At 41.4% G+C, this 20,976-nt stretch overlaps 2 protein-coding genes across 3 annotated transcripts; one reads left to right on the top strand and one right to left on the bottom strand.

Annotated features, from left to right (window-relative positions):
- The first annotated feature begins 2,717 nt into the window (after positions 1-2,717).
- Positions 2,718-13,016, top strand: cnot3a (CCR4-NOT transcription complex, subunit 3a). 2 transcript variants are annotated; one of them, XM_026926332.3, is made up of 19 exons: positions 2,718-2,822; positions 3,588-3,648; positions 3,754-3,821; positions 4,170-4,244; positions 4,767-4,856; positions 4,970-5,098; positions 5,371-5,466; positions 6,703-6,807; positions 6,924-7,038; positions 7,211-7,317; positions 7,908-7,964; positions 8,103-8,904; positions 9,307-9,421; positions 9,527-9,668; positions 9,803-9,902; positions 10,085-10,283; positions 10,399-10,531; positions 10,634-10,759; positions 11,035-13,016. In XM_026926332.3, exons 2-19 carry the CDS (start codon positions 3,624-3,626, stop codon positions 11,131-11,133), a joined length of 2,583 nt encoding a protein of 860 aa, XP_026782133.1. In that variant the 5' UTR covers positions 2,718-2,822; positions 3,588-3,623; the 3' UTR covers positions 11,134-13,016. The 2 variants fall into 2 exon arrangements, with proteins under 2 accessions (XP_026782133.1, XP_026782132.1); XM_026926331.3 differs by having other exon boundaries at positions 2,731-2,913.
- prpf31 (PRP31 pre-mRNA processing factor 31 homolog (yeast)) lies at positions 12,940-20,956 on the bottom strand. The gene is made up of 14 exons (XM_034303819.2): positions 20,803-20,956; positions 20,252-20,467; positions 19,175-19,235; positions 18,957-19,040; positions 18,457-18,554; positions 18,200-18,306; positions 17,948-18,117; positions 17,705-17,862; positions 17,388-17,477; positions 17,142-17,269; positions 16,977-17,049; positions 15,550-15,678; positions 15,177-15,275; positions 12,940-13,455 (listed from the first exon to the last, which is right to left on the bottom strand). The coding sequence occupies exons 2-14, from the start codon at positions 20,465-20,467 to the stop codon at positions 13,336-13,338; spliced, it is 1,533 nt and encodes a 510-aa protein (XP_034159710.1). The 5' UTR covers positions 20,803-20,956; the 3' UTR covers positions 12,940-13,335.
- Between the last annotated feature and the right edge of the window lie 20 nt (positions 20,957-20,976).

Here is a 20,976-nt window from a genome sequence, read left to right as displayed (position 1 = left end):
ACGAGAAGAAAACAATAACACATGTGACAGTTATATTTTTAATATCGTAACAAAGCGTTGTCACTTCAAAATGGTTGGGGATTTTTGAGGCTGTGTCTCATTCCATGTGAAAAACAAAAAGCTAAAGGAAAACTGTGATTAGGTGATGCTTTTATTAGGCGCACACTTTTCTTCTCCTTTGGACTTTAGATTAGACATTGGCCCTGGATGCAAGCTTTTTTTTTATATTTATCACTGATATAATCATAAAAACAGAGACTGATATTGAATTGATAAAAGGGAAGAGATAAAGAAAGAGATTTGAACTTTTGGCACACCAATGATTCACACTGATTATATGTTATATAATATAATATAACATATTTTAATATAATATAATATAATATAATATAGTATAATATAATATAATATAATATAATATAATATAATATAATATAATATAGTATAATATAATATAATATAATATAATATAATATGAATATATAATTAAAATTAAATTCCATGAGGGTGTACAAGCCTTGACTTCACAGGTGGTCATTATTATTATTATTATTATCATTATTATTATTATTATTATTATTATGTTTAGATTTTTAAGTCCAATGATCTATCCAAAGAGAAAAAAAGAGATTAAGAGTTTTTAATCAGCTCATAATGATAAAATCAGTCAGCTAGATTTACATGAAAAGAGCTAGAACAGCTAGCTAGCGCTCAACACAGCAGCTTAAACATGAGCCCTGTCTCTAAAAACACAACAACAACAACAACACCACGGTTTTGCACACTTTTATCCAGCCATGTCATTAAGAAAGATGATAAAATAAAGCAGCCTGTTAGCCTGTTAGCTCCTGTACTGTGTTAGCTTTAGGCCAACAACAACTAACTACTGCCCCAATTATTAATACTACTAGTATTTATTTATTTATTTATCTATGTATCCCACGTCTTCCGCTTTGAAATAAAACACCTAGGGGTTAAGCATTAAGGCATAACAAACATTAAAAAAAAACCAAACTGTAACAATAATAAATAAGAAATAAACTTGCCTTCTAACCGCTTCCTCGCGCACAGAGAGTGAGTGAGTGAGTGAGTGTGTGTGAGAGAGAGAGAGAGAGAGAGAGAGAGAGAGAGAGAGAGAGAGAGAGAGAGAGTGTCACTGAGCCGCTCTCTCCTGCCGGAGTTCCGGAAGTGTCCGCCAGCAAGGGGCGGGGCGTCACCAGTTGACTGACAGACCGACAAGCCAATCGCAAGCGCGTAAGGCCCACCCATTGACATTCCGTACATTTTTAAGGAAATACAGTAGAACAGCAGAAGGAATGCTCAGATCAATCAACAGACTCACAAACACAGACCGAGCAGACTGAGATTCACTGAATAAATATAATTAATTATGGATAAATTAATACACAGAAACCTCGTGCCTATTATTAAAGGTCAAAATCACCTAAGTCTGTAGCATAAACAGTTAATAAACAAACAAACAAAGCTTTTTTATGTTAATGGTTAATTACACTTACTTTTTCTGCCAAAACTGTTTTAGAAATGTATATGTATGAACAATGAAAAAAAAAACACATATTCAACAAGACTAAATATATAAACAAAGAAATACATTTTAAATGTTGCGTATTATCCCAAAAATGGGATTTCTTTTGTAAACAGTTAATTACAATGCAACTTTAATAAACAATATCTAATCTATATTATACATAAATTATACAATGTGTGAACAGTATAAAAGAAAAACATTACACAATGCACAAAACAGTATAATAAAAATAAATAAAAAAGGAAAGAAAAAGAGCTAGACAAACAAATAAAATGTTTTTTTTCTGCACACTATTGAAATATAAAGGGGGAAAATGTTGTAAATGGTTAATTACAATTGATCACTAACATGACTTTAAACTCATTTTTGCCATCAAATGTTTTTTTTAACGTATATGTATTATGCAGGTTGTCGATTTTTTATTTTTTTTTTGCTTATATATATGGTACATTTCATTTTATTTAATTTTTATGTAATAATTCCTGTTCAGATGTTCAGATGTAATAATTCTCTGACTTTGCTTTGGTGTATAAACATGCGCTGTTTGGATTCATGAACTATTAAGCAAATGTGGTCATTTGAGTCATTCTTTTTAGTTCAAGTATTTCATGGAAATGGAAATATTTGTGGACAGAAATGTACTAATAAAATTTTGGTTTGTGAGTACACAAACAATCTTGTAATAATAAGAAGATCTTAACATTGTTAATAGATTTGTTTCATTTAATGTATTTATGCAAGTGACAAGGCTGCTAGTACAGCACTTAATTTTATTTTTATTTTAGTTTTGAATTGCATTTTATTTAATTTTATTATTATATTTACAGCATCTGGCAGGCGCTGTTATCCAGAGCGATACACAAGTGCTTTGTACTAACATGCTATTTATTTATATATTTATATATGTGGCATATTAACATATCAGGAACTACAGATTATTTATTACTTGTAAATCCTCTATATTTAATGCAATAAATCATAAAAAGTGAACCTGATATTATTTCCGTAAATATAACCTTCGACCTAAAATCACAGCCAATGAGCGTAAAGCACTTGTGGCCCTTTTCAGATGAGTGACAGTGAATTCTATCCAATCATAAAAGAAGAAAAAACCAGAGGCGGAAATATACTAAATAGGCGGCTGCATGTTTTATCCAATCACAAGGCAGGAAAATTATTTGGGGCGGGACTTCGTACAGTGGAGGCGGGGCTTTTACGTCCATCTTTAATGTAGCTGAGGGAGAGTGACGAGAAGAAGAAGAAGAAAAAAAACGTGATATATTTGAAAATAATTTGTTCGAATCATTTTCGTCGGGGTTTAAAGACAAAGATATAAACAAATATTATACATATTTGAGAAAAAGGTACAGGACAAACGAGCGAGGTGTTAATGAGCTGTGTGCGCTGTTCTGCAGGCTTGCTAATTTAGCCGAGCATTAGCTTTAGCTTTAGCTAAACTATAGTAGACAGCCAGGATGACGTTAGCTTAGCATTCTTGGCTGAGAGCTAACATCAACAAAATGGCGTCTCTAAATTAATTCCATGGTTAATTCATTACTTTAGTGTAATTTAGAAGTGTTTATTGCATTGCAGTAGCGCGCGAATTCAACGCTCTCTGCCTGCGCAAAGCTAAACATGCTAATAAGCTAACGTCGTTGTGCTAGTTACACCGAGGCTCGCGCTAAACCTGACAATATAGATTAAAACGCGTTTGTTTTTATTTTTGTTTATTCATTTTTGCTAAGCAGCTGTATAAATGCTGGCTGTTGTGTTGCAACAGAATGTAAAAAAACGACAGCTAGCTAATTTACTTTAATTAGTTTATTATTTAGTGTTTATTGAGCCAGCTAGCTGTAAACAGATTTGTTTATCAGCATTGAGGAAGTAAATATAAATATAAATACAAACGCACGAGACTTGAGTGTTTAATAAGCTGGATTTCTGTCGCTTTTTTATTACTATAAAGCTGCATAATTGTACTGTTGTATGAATATATATATGTATGTGTAAATATATTTTGTATTATTCTTCATGGCAGGGACAGAAGGTATGAAGACAGTATCATAGCCAAGCCATGGCCGATAAGAGAAAACTCCAAGGTAACGCATGTTACAGGTCACCCAGGTAGTGTTTATCCATTTATTTTTGCCTGCATCCTGTCATGAGTGTGTCTTCTGTCCTTGAACCCATTCACACACACACAGGTGAAATAGACCGGTGTTTGAAAAAAGTGGCAGAGGGGGTGGAACAGTTTGAAGATATTTGGCAAAAGGTGAGAGCTGCTGCTGATGATGATGATTATTATTATTATTCTATGTGTTATTACATTATTATGTAAGTGTTATAGATTGGTGTTGTACTGTTGTATGTGCTGTATAATACCATTAGAACCACACAGCAGGTCTTATTTCGGAGAAGTGTGGCTGAGCGTGTGTGTGTGTGTAGTGTGTGTTGTGAGAGAAGGACATGATCAGCAACACGGCAGGCAGAACCACGGCTCTGGCTGAGAGCTAGCGTGTTAGAAGTCCAGTAAAGCACCGTGAGGTGGTAACGAGTGTGACGTGCTGCTAGTCTCTGTTCATGGTGCTGGTGAATGAAGAGTGTGTTCTGTGTTCAACAGCTTCACAATGCAGCCAACGCCAACCAGAAGGAGAAATACGAAGCTGACCTCAAGAAGGAGATTAAAAAGCTCCAGGTGAGAATCTGTCCTTCTGAGGAGCTATCAATCCGTCCGTCCGTCATCCATCCACCTATCTCTCCATCTATCTATCCATCAGTCTGTCTGTTGATCAATTTATTTATCTATTCCTCCATCCCTTCCTATCTATCTATCTATCTATCCTTCCATCTATCCATCTGCTCTTTCTTTCTTTCTTTCACCATTTCCTTCTTCATTCCTCATTCCTATCTTCCTTTGATGATCCTTACTTTCTTTTCTGGATTTTCTTTAAGCCTTCTTTCCTTCCCTCCCTTGCTGCCTCTGATATTTCCCTCCCTTCAGCTGTGTTGTGTAAAAAGTGTCCAGTGTTTCACGCACTTCATTACTCAGCAGTTTTAGTACATCGGTAACATTTGGTTATTAGCAGTGCACCGAGTTTCTCCCCAGTGTGAGCACACGGCTTATACTAAAAGTGGTTAGTGCACTACATCAGTATGTGATTTGGGACTGAGCCAGAGTGTGTAGAGCTCATTATGTCCCTGATCGTCTCCCTCACAGAGACTGCGAGACCAGATTAAGTCATGGGTGGCGTCCAACGAGATCAAAGACAAACGGCAGCTAGTGGAGAACCGGAAACTCATTGAGACGGTCAGAACCAATTATTTAGTTAAATTACTGCACTCTTTTTTTTTTTTTTTTTTATACAACTTTGAGGCGATCAGCAAAACGTAAATAATCAACCATGTGTTGTGTTTCTGTAGCAAATGGAGCGCTTTAAAGTGGTAGAGCGGGAGACAAAGACGAAGGCGTACTCTAAAGAAGGACTGGGTTTGGCTCAGAAAGTGGATCCAGTGCAGAAGGAGAAGGAGGAAACAGAACAGTGGCTCACGGTAAAGTAACTCCAGAAATCTCACAGTAAATTGTCTCCTACTGAAGAGAGTTTGCGGAGTGTGTTATTCATGAAACGTGACGCATGAACAGTTAGTATGTCGTGTTCACAGTAGAGTCTGTGCTTTGCTTCACTTTAGTGCTTTTATGTTACATTTTTAAACACAATCAAATAATCTTAAAAAAAATTCAAATATTCATTTATTCATTATTATGTATGCTGTTTGAAACACAGTCCATTATTTATGCCATACGTTTTCTTGTTTCTCTGTAGAACACCATAGACACTCTGAACATGCAAGTGGATCAGTTTGAGAGCGAGGTGGAGTCTCTGTCCGTTCAGACAAGGAAGAAAAAAGGAGACAAGGAGGTCAGTCTCTCTCGCTGTGTCATTCCCTGTCTGTCGCTCAGTTCTGTCATCCTTATGGCTGGATGTGCACTAGACGGCACTTCAGAGCTGAAACATCCCTGTCTGTCTGGTCTCCAAGTCGAACTCTAACATGTAGCAATTTAGTGATTTTCATGCACAGTGACGTTAAACACACTCACAAGCTCTGTCTCATTTTAAAACGTTCCACTGTCATCATGATTGTTGTCATGGGCTGCAAACTGAAATATCTTTCGGTATGTTCAAAGGTATTTCCTAAATCCGGAAGACTTTTCAGTAGGTTTAAAGGCTATGTTAGTTGTAGTACTCAATAAAAGTCTAGAATAGTACACAAGTATGTGATTTGACACACTAGTTTGCTTAGTCAGCTGCTGACACAGTGTCACATGATGCTATACCTCCCCAACTATTTACATTGGTATTGCACCCACCGTGCGCTAATTTTTGAAGATGCACGACACTCCAAACAACTGCAGGATGCACGCGGCAGTCATTTCGCGTACGTGTAGTTAAAAGCAAGTGTAACTGAGTCTTGAAAAACACTAATCCCGCCTTCACACTAACATGCGGTACTTCTAGTTTGTCTCTAGTGCAAACTAGAACAGTTGTTGCTTGAATAGAAAACTATACTAGCTGACTATACTAGCTATGTACGCTCACCAGAGGCATCAGCAATATCTGCTACTTCCTTCCAAGCTTTTGTTTCTTTATAATGTCTCTATACGCATTTAAAAAGAGGCCGTATATGACAAGATAAGCTTTTTGCACGATAAAAATGGTAAGCAGGAACTAATTATAGGTAGGAAGTAAAGTTGTAAGTGTGGAACTGAAGAAATGTCGCACCACACATGCCATAGGATTTGGCTCCAGAATCTTTCAAGCTACTAGTTTGGATGTGTTGCATTTCCGTGACTGAGAACTGTGAATATCAATTCACATGCTGCTTGTGGCGCAATCGCTGAAATCGCCGCTCCATGTTGCACACGTACATAGATATGATCACTTGGACAATCACTTGGTAGTGTAAATATTCTGTGTTAACATAGGTATTAACTAGAGTGATTCATATCTCTCTTTGTATTCAGGTCTGTATCATATAAGTCAATAAAAGAACATTCAGTAATTCTTTCATTTTTATCAGTAATAATGATCGAATGTGGCCTGTTTAACTCCAGATAAATAAAGAAAATATGATTAAATGTGTGTGTATATGTTTAGAAGCAGGATCGTATTGAGGAGCTGAAGAAGCTGATTGAGAGACACCGGTATCACATCCGTATGCTGGAGACCATCTTAAGGATGTTAGACAACGACTCAGTGCAGGTGAGACTTTAATTATAATTGATGATTCTGTCGATGATCTTTCAATTTCTTTCCAAAAACTAATGTAACGGTCATGTGACATCTCTTTATACCCGTCTCTGTGCCTCTCTGTACAGGTGGAAGCAATCCATAAGATAAAGGACGACGTGGACTACTACATCGACTCCTCACAGGATCCCGACTTTAAGGAGAACGAGTTTCTGTACGACGACCTCGACCTCGAAGACATCCGTAAGTGTGTGCGCGCAGTGGAGCTAGTGTGTATCCGGGGCAGATGTCAGGTTGATCTACCATTAGCGTATGGTCGAACCTTCGGTTATAGCTGATGTTGATATTTGTGGAATAGTTTTGAGATTATTTAAACATATCCACCGTTCTGTCTCTCTATCTCTCTGTCTCTTAGCGATGTTGGCCACATCTCCGCAGGGACACAATGAAGAAGAGATGAGCACTCCCACCTCCACCACGTCGTCCTCTCCTATCCCTCCATCTCCAGCCACGGCTACCACCGTAATTTCCCTTTTTTTTTTTTTTTTATTCTGTTACCAGCTCATATTCACAAACAGCTCATGACTGATTAAAAATGGGTGTTTATCCTTTTTTTTTCAGCCCAAGAGTAAAGCATTTTAGCTCAAAAAGCAGCTCTTAAAATACAATCTTATCTATGACTTGAGCATGCAGATCTTTACTGCATCACCCAATCTCTTCCGATATTCATTCAGGATAGTAGTCTTGTTGGCTTAGGTGTTCCTCTTAGTCTTCATGGTTGTGTGAATAGGATTAAAAAAATCTCATCTTTCAGGAATTTTAGTATGTAAGATAGCTCTGTGGGACAGGGTTAAGTGGAGATGATTTAGGACAAGTTCTAAATATAGAGACTTGGGACAAAGCCCGTATATTGGAACTAGACTGAGGGTAAGGATGAGGATTGATTTGCCACAGAGCTTGTAGGTATAAATGACGATTAGGGACAAGGCATTTTGAGGCTCTGATTTAGGACAGGGCCTGGTAATCAAATAGGGGTTATCTAATTGGCCTAGTGCAGGTAACTGAGTTGGTGTAGAAAATTGTTTTTAATTGTTAATTGTCTGTCTGTTCAGGAGATCCCTGAAGAGGAGAAGAAGAGAGGCCGATCTACTGACAGTGAAGTGAGCCAGGTGGGGTCTGGACACTGTTTTGCCTCCTTGACCATTTAGAACAGAATATAAATTAATATTCATACATCTTAAAAAAAAAATTAATTTATGATTTTTCATTGTGTGCTTACAGTTCTTTCTTCTTTTCTCTCTTGTCAGTCACCTGTGAAGAGCAGCAATCCCCTGTCTTCTTTCTCCTCCTCTTCCTCCTCCTCCTCAGGCTTTTCCTCCTCTTCCACCTCATCCCTCGTTTCCATGGCAGCTGTCGTTGGGGGAACAGCATCAGTTTCCGGGGGCAACACGCTCCTGGGCAGTTTCAGTAGTGCAGTCCAGCAGCATCCGCACAGCAAGCTATCTTCCTCCTCCTCTTCATCGTCGTCTTCTTCCTCCTCCTCCTCCTCTGTGACGTCCAGCAGCACGTCCAGCCCACCCAGCCACCCTAATCTGCCCTCTTCCACCACACCGTTAGCCCTGCCCACTTCTAACTCTCAACCACTGACATCAGCAGGCCTTAATGTGGGCAAAGCAGGCACAGCTGTGACGAGCAGCAGTATGCCAGGCATGATGCCCAGCAATATGGCCGCCATTATTTCGAGCTCGATGCCCACTCCTTACGCCCAAGCAGCAGCCGGTAGTGGCCCGAGTGGACCCGCAGGAAATAACAACAGCAACAGCAGCACTGTTTCAGCAGTAGGTGGAGCAAATGCTAACACTAATTCTACGGCTAATGCTAACGGTACAGTGCCGATGGGCTCCAACGGGGGTATTTTAGGCCTCGGACCAGCGCAGTCAACCCACCAGGGAGCGGCGCAGTTACCCATCAGCCCAGTGGGCACGGTGCCAGGGGGTGGAGCCAACATGGGCCCTGGAAACGGAGGCAGTACGGTGTCATCAGGGGGCATCATGGGTAATGTGGCACCTGCCCGACCACCCAGTGTGGTTAAACAAAATGGAGGAACAAGTAAGTAAAGCCCTGTGGAATTGTTATGTGGGTGGAGCTACATATGAGAAGTCAAGGTCCAGTCAGGGTCCAATCTACCAATTATTAGAGAATGATAACGTGGTCTATGGAAACTTTTCGCAGTGTGCTAAAATTACAGTAAAAGTACCAATTAATCTAAATTTTAGATTGTGTTTTTAAAGAATTTCATTTTTGCACTGGGTTTACCTGGCAACACCTACTCTCAATTTAGCCCCACCCACCTCAGTTAAGAAATCTAGGGTTAAAGTCTGTCAAATATAGTTAGTAATGCAATGTAGTAGTGATGTTAAGAAGCTAATCATTAAATTAAGTTGATATTTTGTGTGACAGCTAATGAAATACGAGGCTATAAGTTTAATCTGAGTGATGTTTGATGTTAAGACCCTCTAGCGTACAGTGCCGTTGTGGCCGACAGCAGCTCAGACTCCTCCCTCAGCAGCGCCAGCCTATCACAGAGCAGCCAGCCCTCTTCCACCAGCTCCTCGGCCAATCAAACGTAAGCTGACTTTTGACTATGAATACCTCTGAATGAGACACAGCCCTTCTTTCTGCAGCAGCTCTCCAGTTTGTTACTCTCACTTCGTCTCTGTCTCTCCCCTAGTCTGGATAACGGGCCGACTCTGCTGAGCTCCATCACTCTGCCTCCCTCCTCTCAGTCTCCTTCGTTTTCAGACAGCACCCCTGGTGGTGGCAGTTTACTCAATGGCCCGCACTCATACACACCCAGCACAGAGGCGATAAAGGTTTGTGTTTTAGGTTATAAACCCTCAACATGAATAATGAAAAGAATCTGATGAATCAGATGTGATGACTCTGTGTGTGTGTGTGTGTGTGTGTGTGTGTGTGTGTGTGTGTGTGTGTGTGTGTGTGTGTGTAGGCCCCTGAACCTCTGAGCTCTCTGAAGGCGATGGCTGAGCGAGCAGCTCTAGGTTCGGGACTGGATGGAGAAATCCCACCTCTTCATCTGACAGAAAGAGGTACATTACCAAACACACACTTTTTTTTTTTAAACACACACACAATGGAAAAAGTGCTGATTTTAAATCTGGTCGAGCAGCTATATTCATTAGCGGCATTTAAGCAACAATGTTATGGAGCTGTCTTAAGAATAACGTCTTCAACACAGCTAACACACACACACACTGTGTTTCTGTTATAGATTTGTTTTCGGGATCCTCAGCCGCCCCCGGCCCCCCTGTCCCTCCCCAACCTGCTGTTACAGAGGTCAATCTTCCACCTACTCTGGGGGCGTGTCCTCTAGGCCCCTCCCCTCTCACTAAAGAGCAACTATATCAGCAGATCATGCAGGAGGCAGCCTGGGGGCACATGCCCCTCCCATCAGACTCAGAAAGGATCAGGTATTCACAACACACACTCAAAAGGCCATTTACAAATATTATTACAAATAAATACAGTAGAAATGCCAGGTTACACACCTGTACAAAATACATGTTTGTGTATGCGTGTGTGTAGGCAATACGTGATGAGGACTCCGTGCCCTCTTTTGCCCTTCCACCATCACACTCCTCCTCATCACAGCGACTCCATTGACTTCTACCAGAGACTCTCCACTGAGACCCTCTTTTTCATCTTCTACTACCTGGAGGTGTGTGTGTGTGTGTGTGTTTAAAGGTGAAAGAATACGAAGACTATTGTGCATGTATGTGTGACCGTTCTGTGTGTATGTGTGTTTTTTTTTTTTTGTCAGGGCACGAAGGCTCAGTATCTTTCAGCTAAAGCCCTGAAGAAGCAGTCTTGGAGATTCCACACTAAATACATGATGTGGTTCCAGAGACATGAGGAACCCAAGACCATCACCGATGAGTTTGAACAGGTTCAGAGTTTCTAAATTATTTATTTTATACACCTAGGAACTAACTTGTTTTGAGGAAATGTAAACGGATAACAACAAAGAACATGTTATTCTTTATCTCCATTGTTAGTAATCAAACATAATGTGCTGTTATAGGAAAAAACTCTTCCCTTGTGAGGCCCGATACAATAAATATCACTCATCCAGGAACTGTGGAGTTCTTCTTTGGCAGCTCCAATATGGCAGCCATTTTGTTTAGACATGACTGACTGATGTTCTTTTCCCCCCTCTTCTAGGGAACCTATATTTACTTTGACTATGAAAAATGGGGCCAGAGAAAGAAAGAGGGCTTCACATTCGAATACAGATACCTGGAGGACCGAGACCTGCAGTGACACACAGATCCAGTGCACACAGTGAATGAATGAGAGAGCGAGAGAGAGAGCGAGAGCGAGAGAGATGGCTACGATGACTGCAGCTGTTGACATTCCAGGAGAGGAGTGCAGTCCACGCTGTGAGGAGAGTAAAGTAGGGCTTCATCAGTGAGTGAGAGAGAGAGAGAGAGACGGAGTCGAGTGCCTGTTTACACACACAAAAACTATCTATTTCAATTAAAAGGCCCCTTCCTTTATCATCTAAATAAGCAGAAAAAATAAAGATCTTTAATATACCTTCATTACCCCATGTGATCGCAAAAGAAATGAAAAGCATTACTGTTTGTTTGTGCTTTATGAAACGAGTCATATGACAAGCTGTGATGTCATTCAGCACCTCGCTCATGTCCAAACAAAGAGCAAATTTTACTCTTAAGGTCTACACAGCCTTACCCAGAATATTTCATCTATTGAAAAAGGGCAAGGACCAGGATGTGCATCTGCCATGCCAACACATTAGAGTTAACATAATACCCATAAATAAATCCACAGGGAAAATCATCATCATTAGACAGTTCAAATGATAGGCATTAACACCAGAATCATAACCTTAACTAGTGTACAGATTACCTCTAAGAGCCACACATTAATGAATGATTATTATTACCCTCAATCCTGTCCCATAATGCAAGGCACATAAGAAAACCATATCACAAGATCATGATGTTCAGCTTTGCTGAAATTTGCTAACAAACTGAAACATCAGAGCAGCACTTCTGATGAAAAAATATACTGTGGTTCGGCTTATTGTGGCACTTAACATGTTCTCCTCCAGGTTCTCCAGTTTCCTCCCATCTCCCAAAACCATGCCAGGTGGACTGGCGACTTTAAATTGCCCCTAGTTGTTCATGAGTGTGTTCCGGTCCCATCCAGGGTGCATTCCCGCATCACTGAAGGTTGAAAAGCTGAAAGTTTTATTGATGAATTATTGCGTGGTCCACCAATACATCTACTTAATATTGACTATGAGGTCAATTGTAATGATAAGAACAGCACAGACATGATGTCATCGAGGTGCAGAGTGACTTCACAGGCTTTAACGCCAGATCTCAGAAACCATACTAGCACAAATACACAGAGATGCTTTCTAATATTTAACATATCATTTCTTTGAGCTGCAGTAGTCAGAATTCAGCAAAAAAAAAACCTTTTTTTTTAATCTGGACAGCACTAATGGAGCTCAGACACGTTCAGGACAGACAGAGGGCAAGACGGAAAACGAGTGGACACATTAAATTGCTATGCAATTGAACTCTTCTCGGCCTGCGTCACCTAAACGGCGTTACTATGATGATGATGATTATTATTATTATTATTACTGGCCGTCCTCGTTTTTTTTGTAGCATCTTTATCTCGAGTGTGTGTGGGAGGGTTTACACGCACGTGATTCTGGTGTCTGTTTAACAATGACGTGAATTAAAAGAATTCTCTAATAAAAGAAGTATTCAAAAGATACGTAACGTTCAGAGCTTTATATGTTGTGGCTTTTTTGGCAATTTCTAGCTCCAGACGTCCTTTACCTATTCGCATATTTGGTCACTAAACTAATCCCCGTTTCTAGTTATTGCATACTTTTAGTACATAAAATATACCCCTTTAACACATCATTTCACGTTTCCTTTCTTATTTTAGAAGGGAAAAATAAGCAAAATTCCATCAAGGTTAAAACGACTACACCCAGACTTTGAAAAGAGAACTTTTTTCAGCACATGGACTGAAAGTGCAGCTGATTTGTGAATTTTTCTCCTAAAATAAGTGATGTATAAATTAATTTCATGGCCTTTATTGGGGCTGAGAGTGGAGAAAAAAAAAAGTGTACAATTTCAATAAAATACTTTTATGAACCAGACTCATTGTGCTTTTTGTCCTCAACATAAATGACTTCCAGATTTTTTTTCCCCAGATTAAATGTACATTTTAATTTAAAGCAATTTAATACAAATTATAATCTTAATTTCATAACCTGCAACCTTAGGAGGGGGGGAAAAAAAAAACTTTTGGACTTCCACATTTTAATCCCTTTCACATTTATTAAAAAAAAAAAAAAAATCAAAGTGATGCAAAGGAACTTAAAGGGTAAAAAGAAAACATCATACAGTGAAAAACTCTCTTTACACACGCGGAAAAGTCTTTATCCAGAGCGAGTGTGTGTGTGTTGTAGTCTCACGCTTTGGCTCCTCCCTCTTTCTTGACCTTGAGGAACTCGGCCATGTTGGAGAAATATTTCTGGTTGGCTTCTGCCACTTTCTTCTCTGCAGCCTGCGGATTGACGATCTCCAAACCCTGCAGGGGAAAAAAAAAATGCAGGTTCTCTATGGCTGCGTCCAATATTAATAGAGTCCACTAAGAACTAGCAAGAGGTTTGGAATACAGCTCAAATCACTAAGTGTGTTAAAATAAATGCACACCATCTACTATCGAACCTTTACCGAGAGATATTAGCTTGCTAGCGCTATTCTTTTTCACTCTAACAGATGAACATGACTGCTTCCCAAACCGCAGAAAAGATCTCAAGTTATCTAATTAACCAGCTAAGCAAGTAACACCCAGTAACCCTGGCAACTTGCTTTCATTTCTGAATACATCTCAAATTGGCGTAAGTTAAAAGAAAGCTAGCCATACTGTACCACCATGTAAACTATGATGGTAGACAAATCGGACACACTACCCAGTATGGTAATATGTGGTTTAGCATACAGCCCATGACTACATACACCGATCAGCCATAACATTATGACCACCCGCCTAATATTGTGTTGGTCCCCCTTTTGCTGCCAAAACAGCCCTGACCCGCCGAGGCATGGACTCCACTAGATCCCTGAAGGTGTGCTGTGGTGTCTGGCACAAAGACGTTAACAGCAGATCCTTTAAGTCCTGTAAGTTGCGAGGTGGGGCCTCCATAGATCGGATTTGATGGCCAGTACACCCCACAGATGTTCGACTGGATTGAGATTTGGGGAATTTGGAGGCAAGTCAACACCTTGAACTCTTTTTCATGTTCCTTGAACCATTCCTGAACAATTTTTACAGTGTGGCAGGGCGCATTATCCTGCCGAAAGAGGTCACTTCAATTAGGGAATAGTGTTGCCATGAAGGGGTGTACCTGGTCTGCAACAATGTTAAGGTAGGTGGTATGTGACAAAATAGCATCCACATGAATGCCAGGACCCAAAGTTTCCCAGCAGAACATTGCCCAGCGCATCACACTGCCTCCACCAGCTTGCGTTCTTCCCATAGTGCATGCTGGTGCCATCTCTTCCCCAGGTAAACAATGCACACGCACCCGGCCTTCCACATGATGTAAATGAAAATGTGATTTATCGGACCAGGCCACCTTCTTCCATTGCTCCGTGGTCCAGTTCTGATGCTCACCTGTCCATTGTATGCACTTTTGGCAGTGGACAGAGATCAGCATGGGCACTCTGACAGGTCTGTGGCTACGCAGCCCCATACACAGCAAGCTGCGATGCACTGTGTGTTCTGACACCTTTCTATCATAGCCAGCATTAACTTTTCAGCAATTTGTGCTACAGTAGCTCTTCTGTGGGATCGGACTAGCCTTCACTCCCCACACGCATCAGTGAGCCTTGGGCGCCCGTGACCCTGTCGCTAGTTCACCGGTTGTCCTTCCTTGGACCACTTTTGGTAGGTACTAACCACTGCATACTAGGAACATCCCACAAGGCCCGCCGTTTTAAAGATGCTCTGACCCACTCATCTAGCCATCACAATTTGGCCGTTGTCAAAGTCTCTCTAATCCTTACGCTTGCCCATTTTTCCTGCTTCCAACACATCAACTTTGAGAACTGACTGGTCACTTGCTGCCTAATATATCCCAACCCTTGACAGGTGCTATTGTAACGAGATAATCAACATTATTCACTTCACCTGTCAGGTGGTCATAATGTTAGGGTTGATCGGTGTATATCATGCAGTACATTGAGTAAAAATGAAGAACCACTCAAACTTTACAGTTATCAGAACGTGTGTGTTGGTGTGTGTACCTGTAATGGAGTGAATGCCACACTGGAGCTTGTTCCTGAAGACCTGTCTCTGACGGTGGACTTCCCTCCGTACGTCATGCTCTGCTTCTGCAACGTCCGCTACACACACACACAAACACCAATCAAAACGATAATAACGGTTCAGATACAACACAAAGAATGTGTTCAAGGGGTTAAAGCTTCGTGAGAACACTGTTGCTAGGCAACTGGGAAAATATGTCTAGGCTTATAGTCAAGGTTTAAATTGATAATAGGTGCTATACAAGAAAAAAAGCTTTCATCATTATTTCTGTATTAACAAGTGTGTGTTCAGAATCAGTGTGTTGGGGTATTGTGTGTGTGGGTGTGTGTGGGTGTGATGCGCTAGTCATACCTGCAGGGATTTGGAGATGCGAGCTTTGGTGGCGTCATTAACCTGCGCCTGTCTCACCCTGCCGCTGCCCGATTTACCCAGCTGCCCCAAGCTGAAGCCCAGATCCTCCTGATACGCGTCGTCTTCAATCTGAGACACACATCATTACACAGCAACGTTACAAAGCAGAGCCTGACTGTGAACATAACGTGAAATAAATTCATTAACATTATATTATACAGATAGCAGGCTATATTTATCAAGCTGGATACAAACAAATTTATTTGTATATTTATTTGATATTTGTCATATCACGTATAGACTATTGTAATGCCCTTCTCACTGGTGTTCCATCTAAATTGCTGTATAGGCTTCAGTTAGTTCAGAATTCTGCAGCACGTGTTCTTTCTAGAACACCTTCTACTGAGCACATTTCAGCAGTTGCATTGGCTTCCAGTAAGGTATCGAGTTGAATACGTTACTTACTTACAAGGCACTTCATAATCTTGCACCCCAATACCTTACTCAACTTCTTCATGTGTACACCCCTCCACGTGCTCTCAGATCCTCATCTTCAATTTCTCTTGTGGTACATCAGATTCGACTATCTACTATGGGTGCCAGATCTTTTAGCTATGCTGCCCCTCACCTATGGAACTCCCTTCCCCTTGAAATTCGTAACAGCGACTGCCTGCGGACTTTTAAAAAGCTTCTTAAGATGCATCTTTTTATTCAGGCTTTTTTATAATATGTTTTACTGAGTCTTTACTGTATTTTATTTGTATATGCTGAGTGTTTGTTGTGTGCCTTTGTCTTGTGTAGTGATTTGTATTTTTATTTTTATTTTTGCCTGCTTGTGAGGTGACCCTGGGTGTTTTGAAAGGTGCCATTAAATAAAATGCATTATTATTATTATTATTCTTCATGATATTCTGGTGGGCTTGGAAAAATGTTTATATCCTGCGAGAGCTCAACGTGAACCTCAGCTGATCTGCTTCAAATCGTATAATTGTCGAATTACTGTGAATATTTTATTCGGATTATGCTGCCAAGTTTAAATTGCTTATTTATTTCGCACACAAATGTAATGATTTTTTTTTTATATATAAACGACTTGAAAATCCAGTGCAAGTCCATAAATCAGAACAAAAAATACTAAAAGCATGTGTCTATAGCACTGGTGTAGCATTGCTGTAGTATTAGCATGTGTCTGTGGTGTTAGCATGTGTGTGTCTATAGTATTAGTGTGTGTATATGGTGTTAGTCTGTCTAAAGTCTAAGTGTGTGTCTCTAGTACTAGTGTGTGTCTATAGTTTTAGCATGTATATTGTTAGTATGGAATTACTGTATTTACACACAACTTTACTTAATTACTGATTTAAAAAGGCCCTGTGTGTGTGTGTGTGTGTGTGTGTGTGTGTGTGTGTGTGTGTGCGCGCACGCTGTACCTCAGCGAATGTCATTCTGTTTGCATGTTTTCTGATCTCTGTGAGTCCCAATCGCTCCTTCATCTTACGATACCTGAAAATAAACACAGTGTGAGTGACACCAGATACAGATGCTCTCACTCACACACTCGCACGCACAATCACACGTCACAATCACACGCGCACCTCCTGCCTCCTCTCTTCGTCCTCGGAGCATCGAGTGGGGCGGGGAGGGGCTTCACCTGTTTGACGGGTGGAGGCTCCTGCCACTTATCAAATTTACGCTCAATCTCCTCCTTCAGTTCATAACCGACCTACACACACACACACACACACACACACACACACACACACACACACACACACCAATCTTAACAGAATGTTCGAGTGAGCTGCTGTGTGTCTGTGCGTGTGTGCGTGCACGCTCCCCACCTTGCCATCTGTACTCTCATGAAAACTGTCCACACGAGCTGCAAGTGTGCACTTGGCTGAAACTTGACGTGCCGCCTTCCTCCTCAGATCCTACACACACACACACACACACACACACACACACAGGAATTTCTGATTATAAAATTTTTTTGATTATAAACACATATAAAAGATTACTGGGGAGTCACAAGCATGAATAATTCATTTGGGACACGACTAATACGGTTACTGATTTGGTACTGAGCCGCCCGTGAAGACGCAATATGGGCCTGTGTGTGTGTGTGTGTGTGTGTGTGTGTGTGTGTGTGTGTACTAACTGGAGGGAGGGACTGAACGACGTCGCAGTGGTAGATGTAGCCTGTGTGAGGGAGTAGTGACGTGCTGCTGAAGCCAGACAGTGTTCTCTTCTGCGCTCCCAGCAGCATTAAGTTACACGCCGGCATCTTCGAAAGGTTCGTCAGGCCGCCCGCGATTCCTGTTAAATTAAACACATTAAAAAAGAAAATGTAAAGGAATTAAAAATTAAAGATTTAACTGAAGATGTTTAAAACCCCATCTACCCATGATCTTGGCGGCTGTCGAGGCTCCGACGATGATGGACAGATTAGGAGCAATGAAGGACATCCTCGACTCGACGTATTCGTAGATCCTGTGTTTTGATTGGTTAAGCTCGAGTGCCATGTCACACGCCTCCTCCAGGCGCTGAAGCTCATCCTCTGCCAGTAGTGCACTGGAAACAACAACGCTCACACAAATTAGCATGCTGTTACAGGAATCAATAGATTGTTAAGAGTGTGTGTGTGCGCACTCACCCCTGTGTGGTGGAGGCAGTAACACTGACCACCATGATGGTGGCGTTGGTCAGAATCTGCTGCAGCGTTTCATTGTTCTTACACTTGTCCAGGTTGTTCCCCAGCTCCTACACACACACACACAAACACACACACACACACACACAAATATTTAACATTCCACCAATTTCATGATAATATGATGTTCTGAATTGAGCAACAGAGCCAGTGAAGAAAATAAAGTTCTTAATTAATAAAAAAAAAATTTTAAAGTCCACCTTGACAGTCCTGATGTAATCCAGCGTGTTCGGCACCAGCGACTCTAGCTCCGGGAATCTCTTTGAGTATTTATCACGCACAAACTTATGAATAATATCTGTGGAAAAAAAAAAAAAAAAAAAAAAAAAAACCCCAAACAACCGAATAGAAATATATTAGTGGTCGTCTTCATTTCTAAATCATATTTGTCCTATCCTATTTTCCTGGGCTGTGTTCCAATATCACCCTTCGCCCTTCCCTGGAAAATCACAGGCACCATTTAGTACACTACAGTACAGAACAGCCCCTCCCCCAACTCCGTAATGACTCCTACACACTATGAAGTGCACTAAATGTCCAGTAAGAGGTCATTTAAGCTAAGTGCACTAGACTAATGAGTTTGACTTGTTTATACAGAGATAAGGAGGAGACCGAATCACGGATTTTAAATCTGTACAAACTACAGAGATGACCCGAGGCGAGAACACACCGCAGTGTTGCATAGCATCAGGAAACTCACTCAGTTCATTATCGATCTCCACTGTGAGGTTGTTAGCAGCGACGATGAGGCGATACTCGGGATCGGCCTCCACCGGCCCGGAGACTGCGAGAGAAAGCACAGATCAGAGCGATCAGAACGACACAATACACACACAATACACAGCCTGATCACCAGACTGATCTCACTATACACTCACTGTTACTAAACCTTTCAGTTATCAGAAATCGTCTACTTACCGTCTGTGGATTTGCGTGGATTCCCTACGTACTGCGCAATCTTATCCATGATCTCAGCAAACTACACACACACACACACACACACACACACACACACACACACACACACACAGTTTAACAAAACTCAGAACTGTGTTCTATTGCAACTGGATTAGTCAAACAGCTGTAAACCTGTCACTGTGAGTGTATCTCAGGTCACTCCACCTGTCTGTCCAGCAGCCATCTTTCTATCAGTTTATCAATCTATCTCTCTACAAGTCTGTCCATCCATCCACCTGTCCACGTATCTGCATGGCTATCTGACCACTCACCTGGCCAGCCGTCTGTCTGTCTGTGCATCAGTCCACCCTGTCACCTGTCTATTATCCACCTTGCTGCCTGTCTATCCATCCATCCATCCATCCACCCCTTGCATGACTGCCTGTCTGTCCATCTAGCCATCCGTCCACCTTCCTGCATATCTGTCTATCCGTCTGTCCACCTTGCTCTGTCTGTCTGTCATCCCACCGCTCCACCTATCTGTCTGCACATCTTTCCACCTTGCCTTCTGTCTTCCCACCGCTCCACCTGTCTGTCTGTCTGTACATCTGTCCACCTTGCCCAGTCTGTCTTCGCAGTGCTCCATCTGTCTGTCTATCCATCTGTACACTTTGCCACTTGTCTGCCCACCTCCCCACATACCTGTCTATCCATCTGCCCACCTCCCCGCATATCTGTCTATCCGTCTGCCCACCTCCCCGCATATCTGTCTATCCGTCTGCCCACCTCCCCGCATATCTGTCTATCCGTCTGCCCATCTCCCCACCTGTCTGTCTATGCATCTGTCCACCTTGTCTTCTGTTTGTCTGTCTTCCAACCGCTCCACCTGTCTGTCTATCCATCTGTACACCTTGCCACCTGTCTGCCCACCTAACTGCCTGCCTGGCCATCCCTCCACCTGCCTGCCTGGCCATCCCTCCACCTGCCTGTCTGTCCATCCCGCCACCTGCCTACCAACCGTTCTGTCCTTCACCCTGCCCAAGCCCTCACAGAAGAGAAACAGAGACACACAGAGACTTGTCTAAATGTGCCACTCACTGATTTGCTGTTGCGCAGTTTCGCTATAGAAGTCACACACTCCGTGCTGCTGTAGTCCGTCTCCATCTCCTCTGGAATGTCCTCCAGTCCTCCATGTCCCTCTCTGTTTGCAGTTTCTCCATCACTCTGGTCTTCTTCTCCACCCGGATACAGTCCATCCTCTCCTTCCTCTCCAGCTTCCTCCAAATCAGCCAAGAGTTCGTCTGCTAAAGACATCTGCAAAACAAGGGGAAATGTTTGTTACACTGTAAAGCCAAGTTCAAGTCTTCAAACTTCGACCACAGATGCAACAATAACAGGACAAAAAAAATGTGACGTAACTAACATCAAGTAAGTAATTTTACTTGTAGCTAGCTACATCTAAACAAAAGACTTTTTATATTAAAAAGAATATTGTTATATTAAACAAAAGGAAGTTGTCATGGTTACATTAGCTCCCTAAATATCAAATGGAAAGTAATCAGCTAAGTCAGCCGGCTAGCTAATTAGTTAGCTTTGTGGAAACAAAATTGAGTTTTATTTTAATTAATAGTTAATTCTGGTAAACTTACCTCGTAAAGGTGTCTCTAGTCTTTCGGATAAATGCAAAAGTATCAAATTAATAACAAAAACTAAATACTTAAATGAGGAAATACAGAAACACTCATTCACAAACAAACGTTTTAATAGCGCTGCAACGGTCGCACAGGAAGTACGTCACTTATAGCTCAGGCAGTCGCACGGTC

This window comes from Pangasianodon hypophthalmus, chromosome 1 (assembly GCF_027358585.1).
Source record: "Pangasianodon hypophthalmus isolate fPanHyp1 chromosome 1, fPanHyp1.pri, whole genome shotgun sequence".
Classification (NCBI taxonomy): domain Eukaryota; kingdom Metazoa; phylum Chordata; class Actinopteri; order Siluriformes; family Pangasiidae; genus Pangasianodon; species Pangasianodon hypophthalmus.
Note: the sequence above shows the minus strand (reverse complement) of the source record. Positions and strands in the feature narration are given on the sequence as shown.

Excerpts from the sequence above, each read along its gene's own strand:
- cnot3a (XM_026926332.3), top strand. The coding sequence starts at position 3,624 with ATGGCCGATAAGAGAAAACTCCAAG. Across the intron at positions 9,903-10,084 it reads TCTTCATCTGACAGAAAGAG|ATTTGTTTTCGGGATCCTCA; the intron begins GTACATTACCAA and ends TTTCTGTTATAG. Across the intron at positions 10,284-10,398 it reads TCAGACTCAGAAAGGATCAG|GCAATACGTGATGAGGACTC; the intron begins GTATTCACAACA and ends GCGTGTGTGTAG.
- prpf31 (XM_034303819.2), bottom strand. The coding sequence starts at position 20,467 with ATGTCTTTAGCAGACGAACTCTTGGCTGATTTGGAGGAAGCTGGAGAG. Across the intron at positions 18,307-18,456 it reads ATTACATCAGGACTGTCAAG|GAGCTGGGGAACAACCTGGA; the intron begins GTGGACTTTAAA and ends GTGTGTGTGTAG. Across the intron at positions 13,456-15,176 it reads TGGCATTCACTCCATTACAG|GGTTTGGAGATCGTCAATCC; the intron begins GTACACACACCA and ends TTTCCCCTGCAG.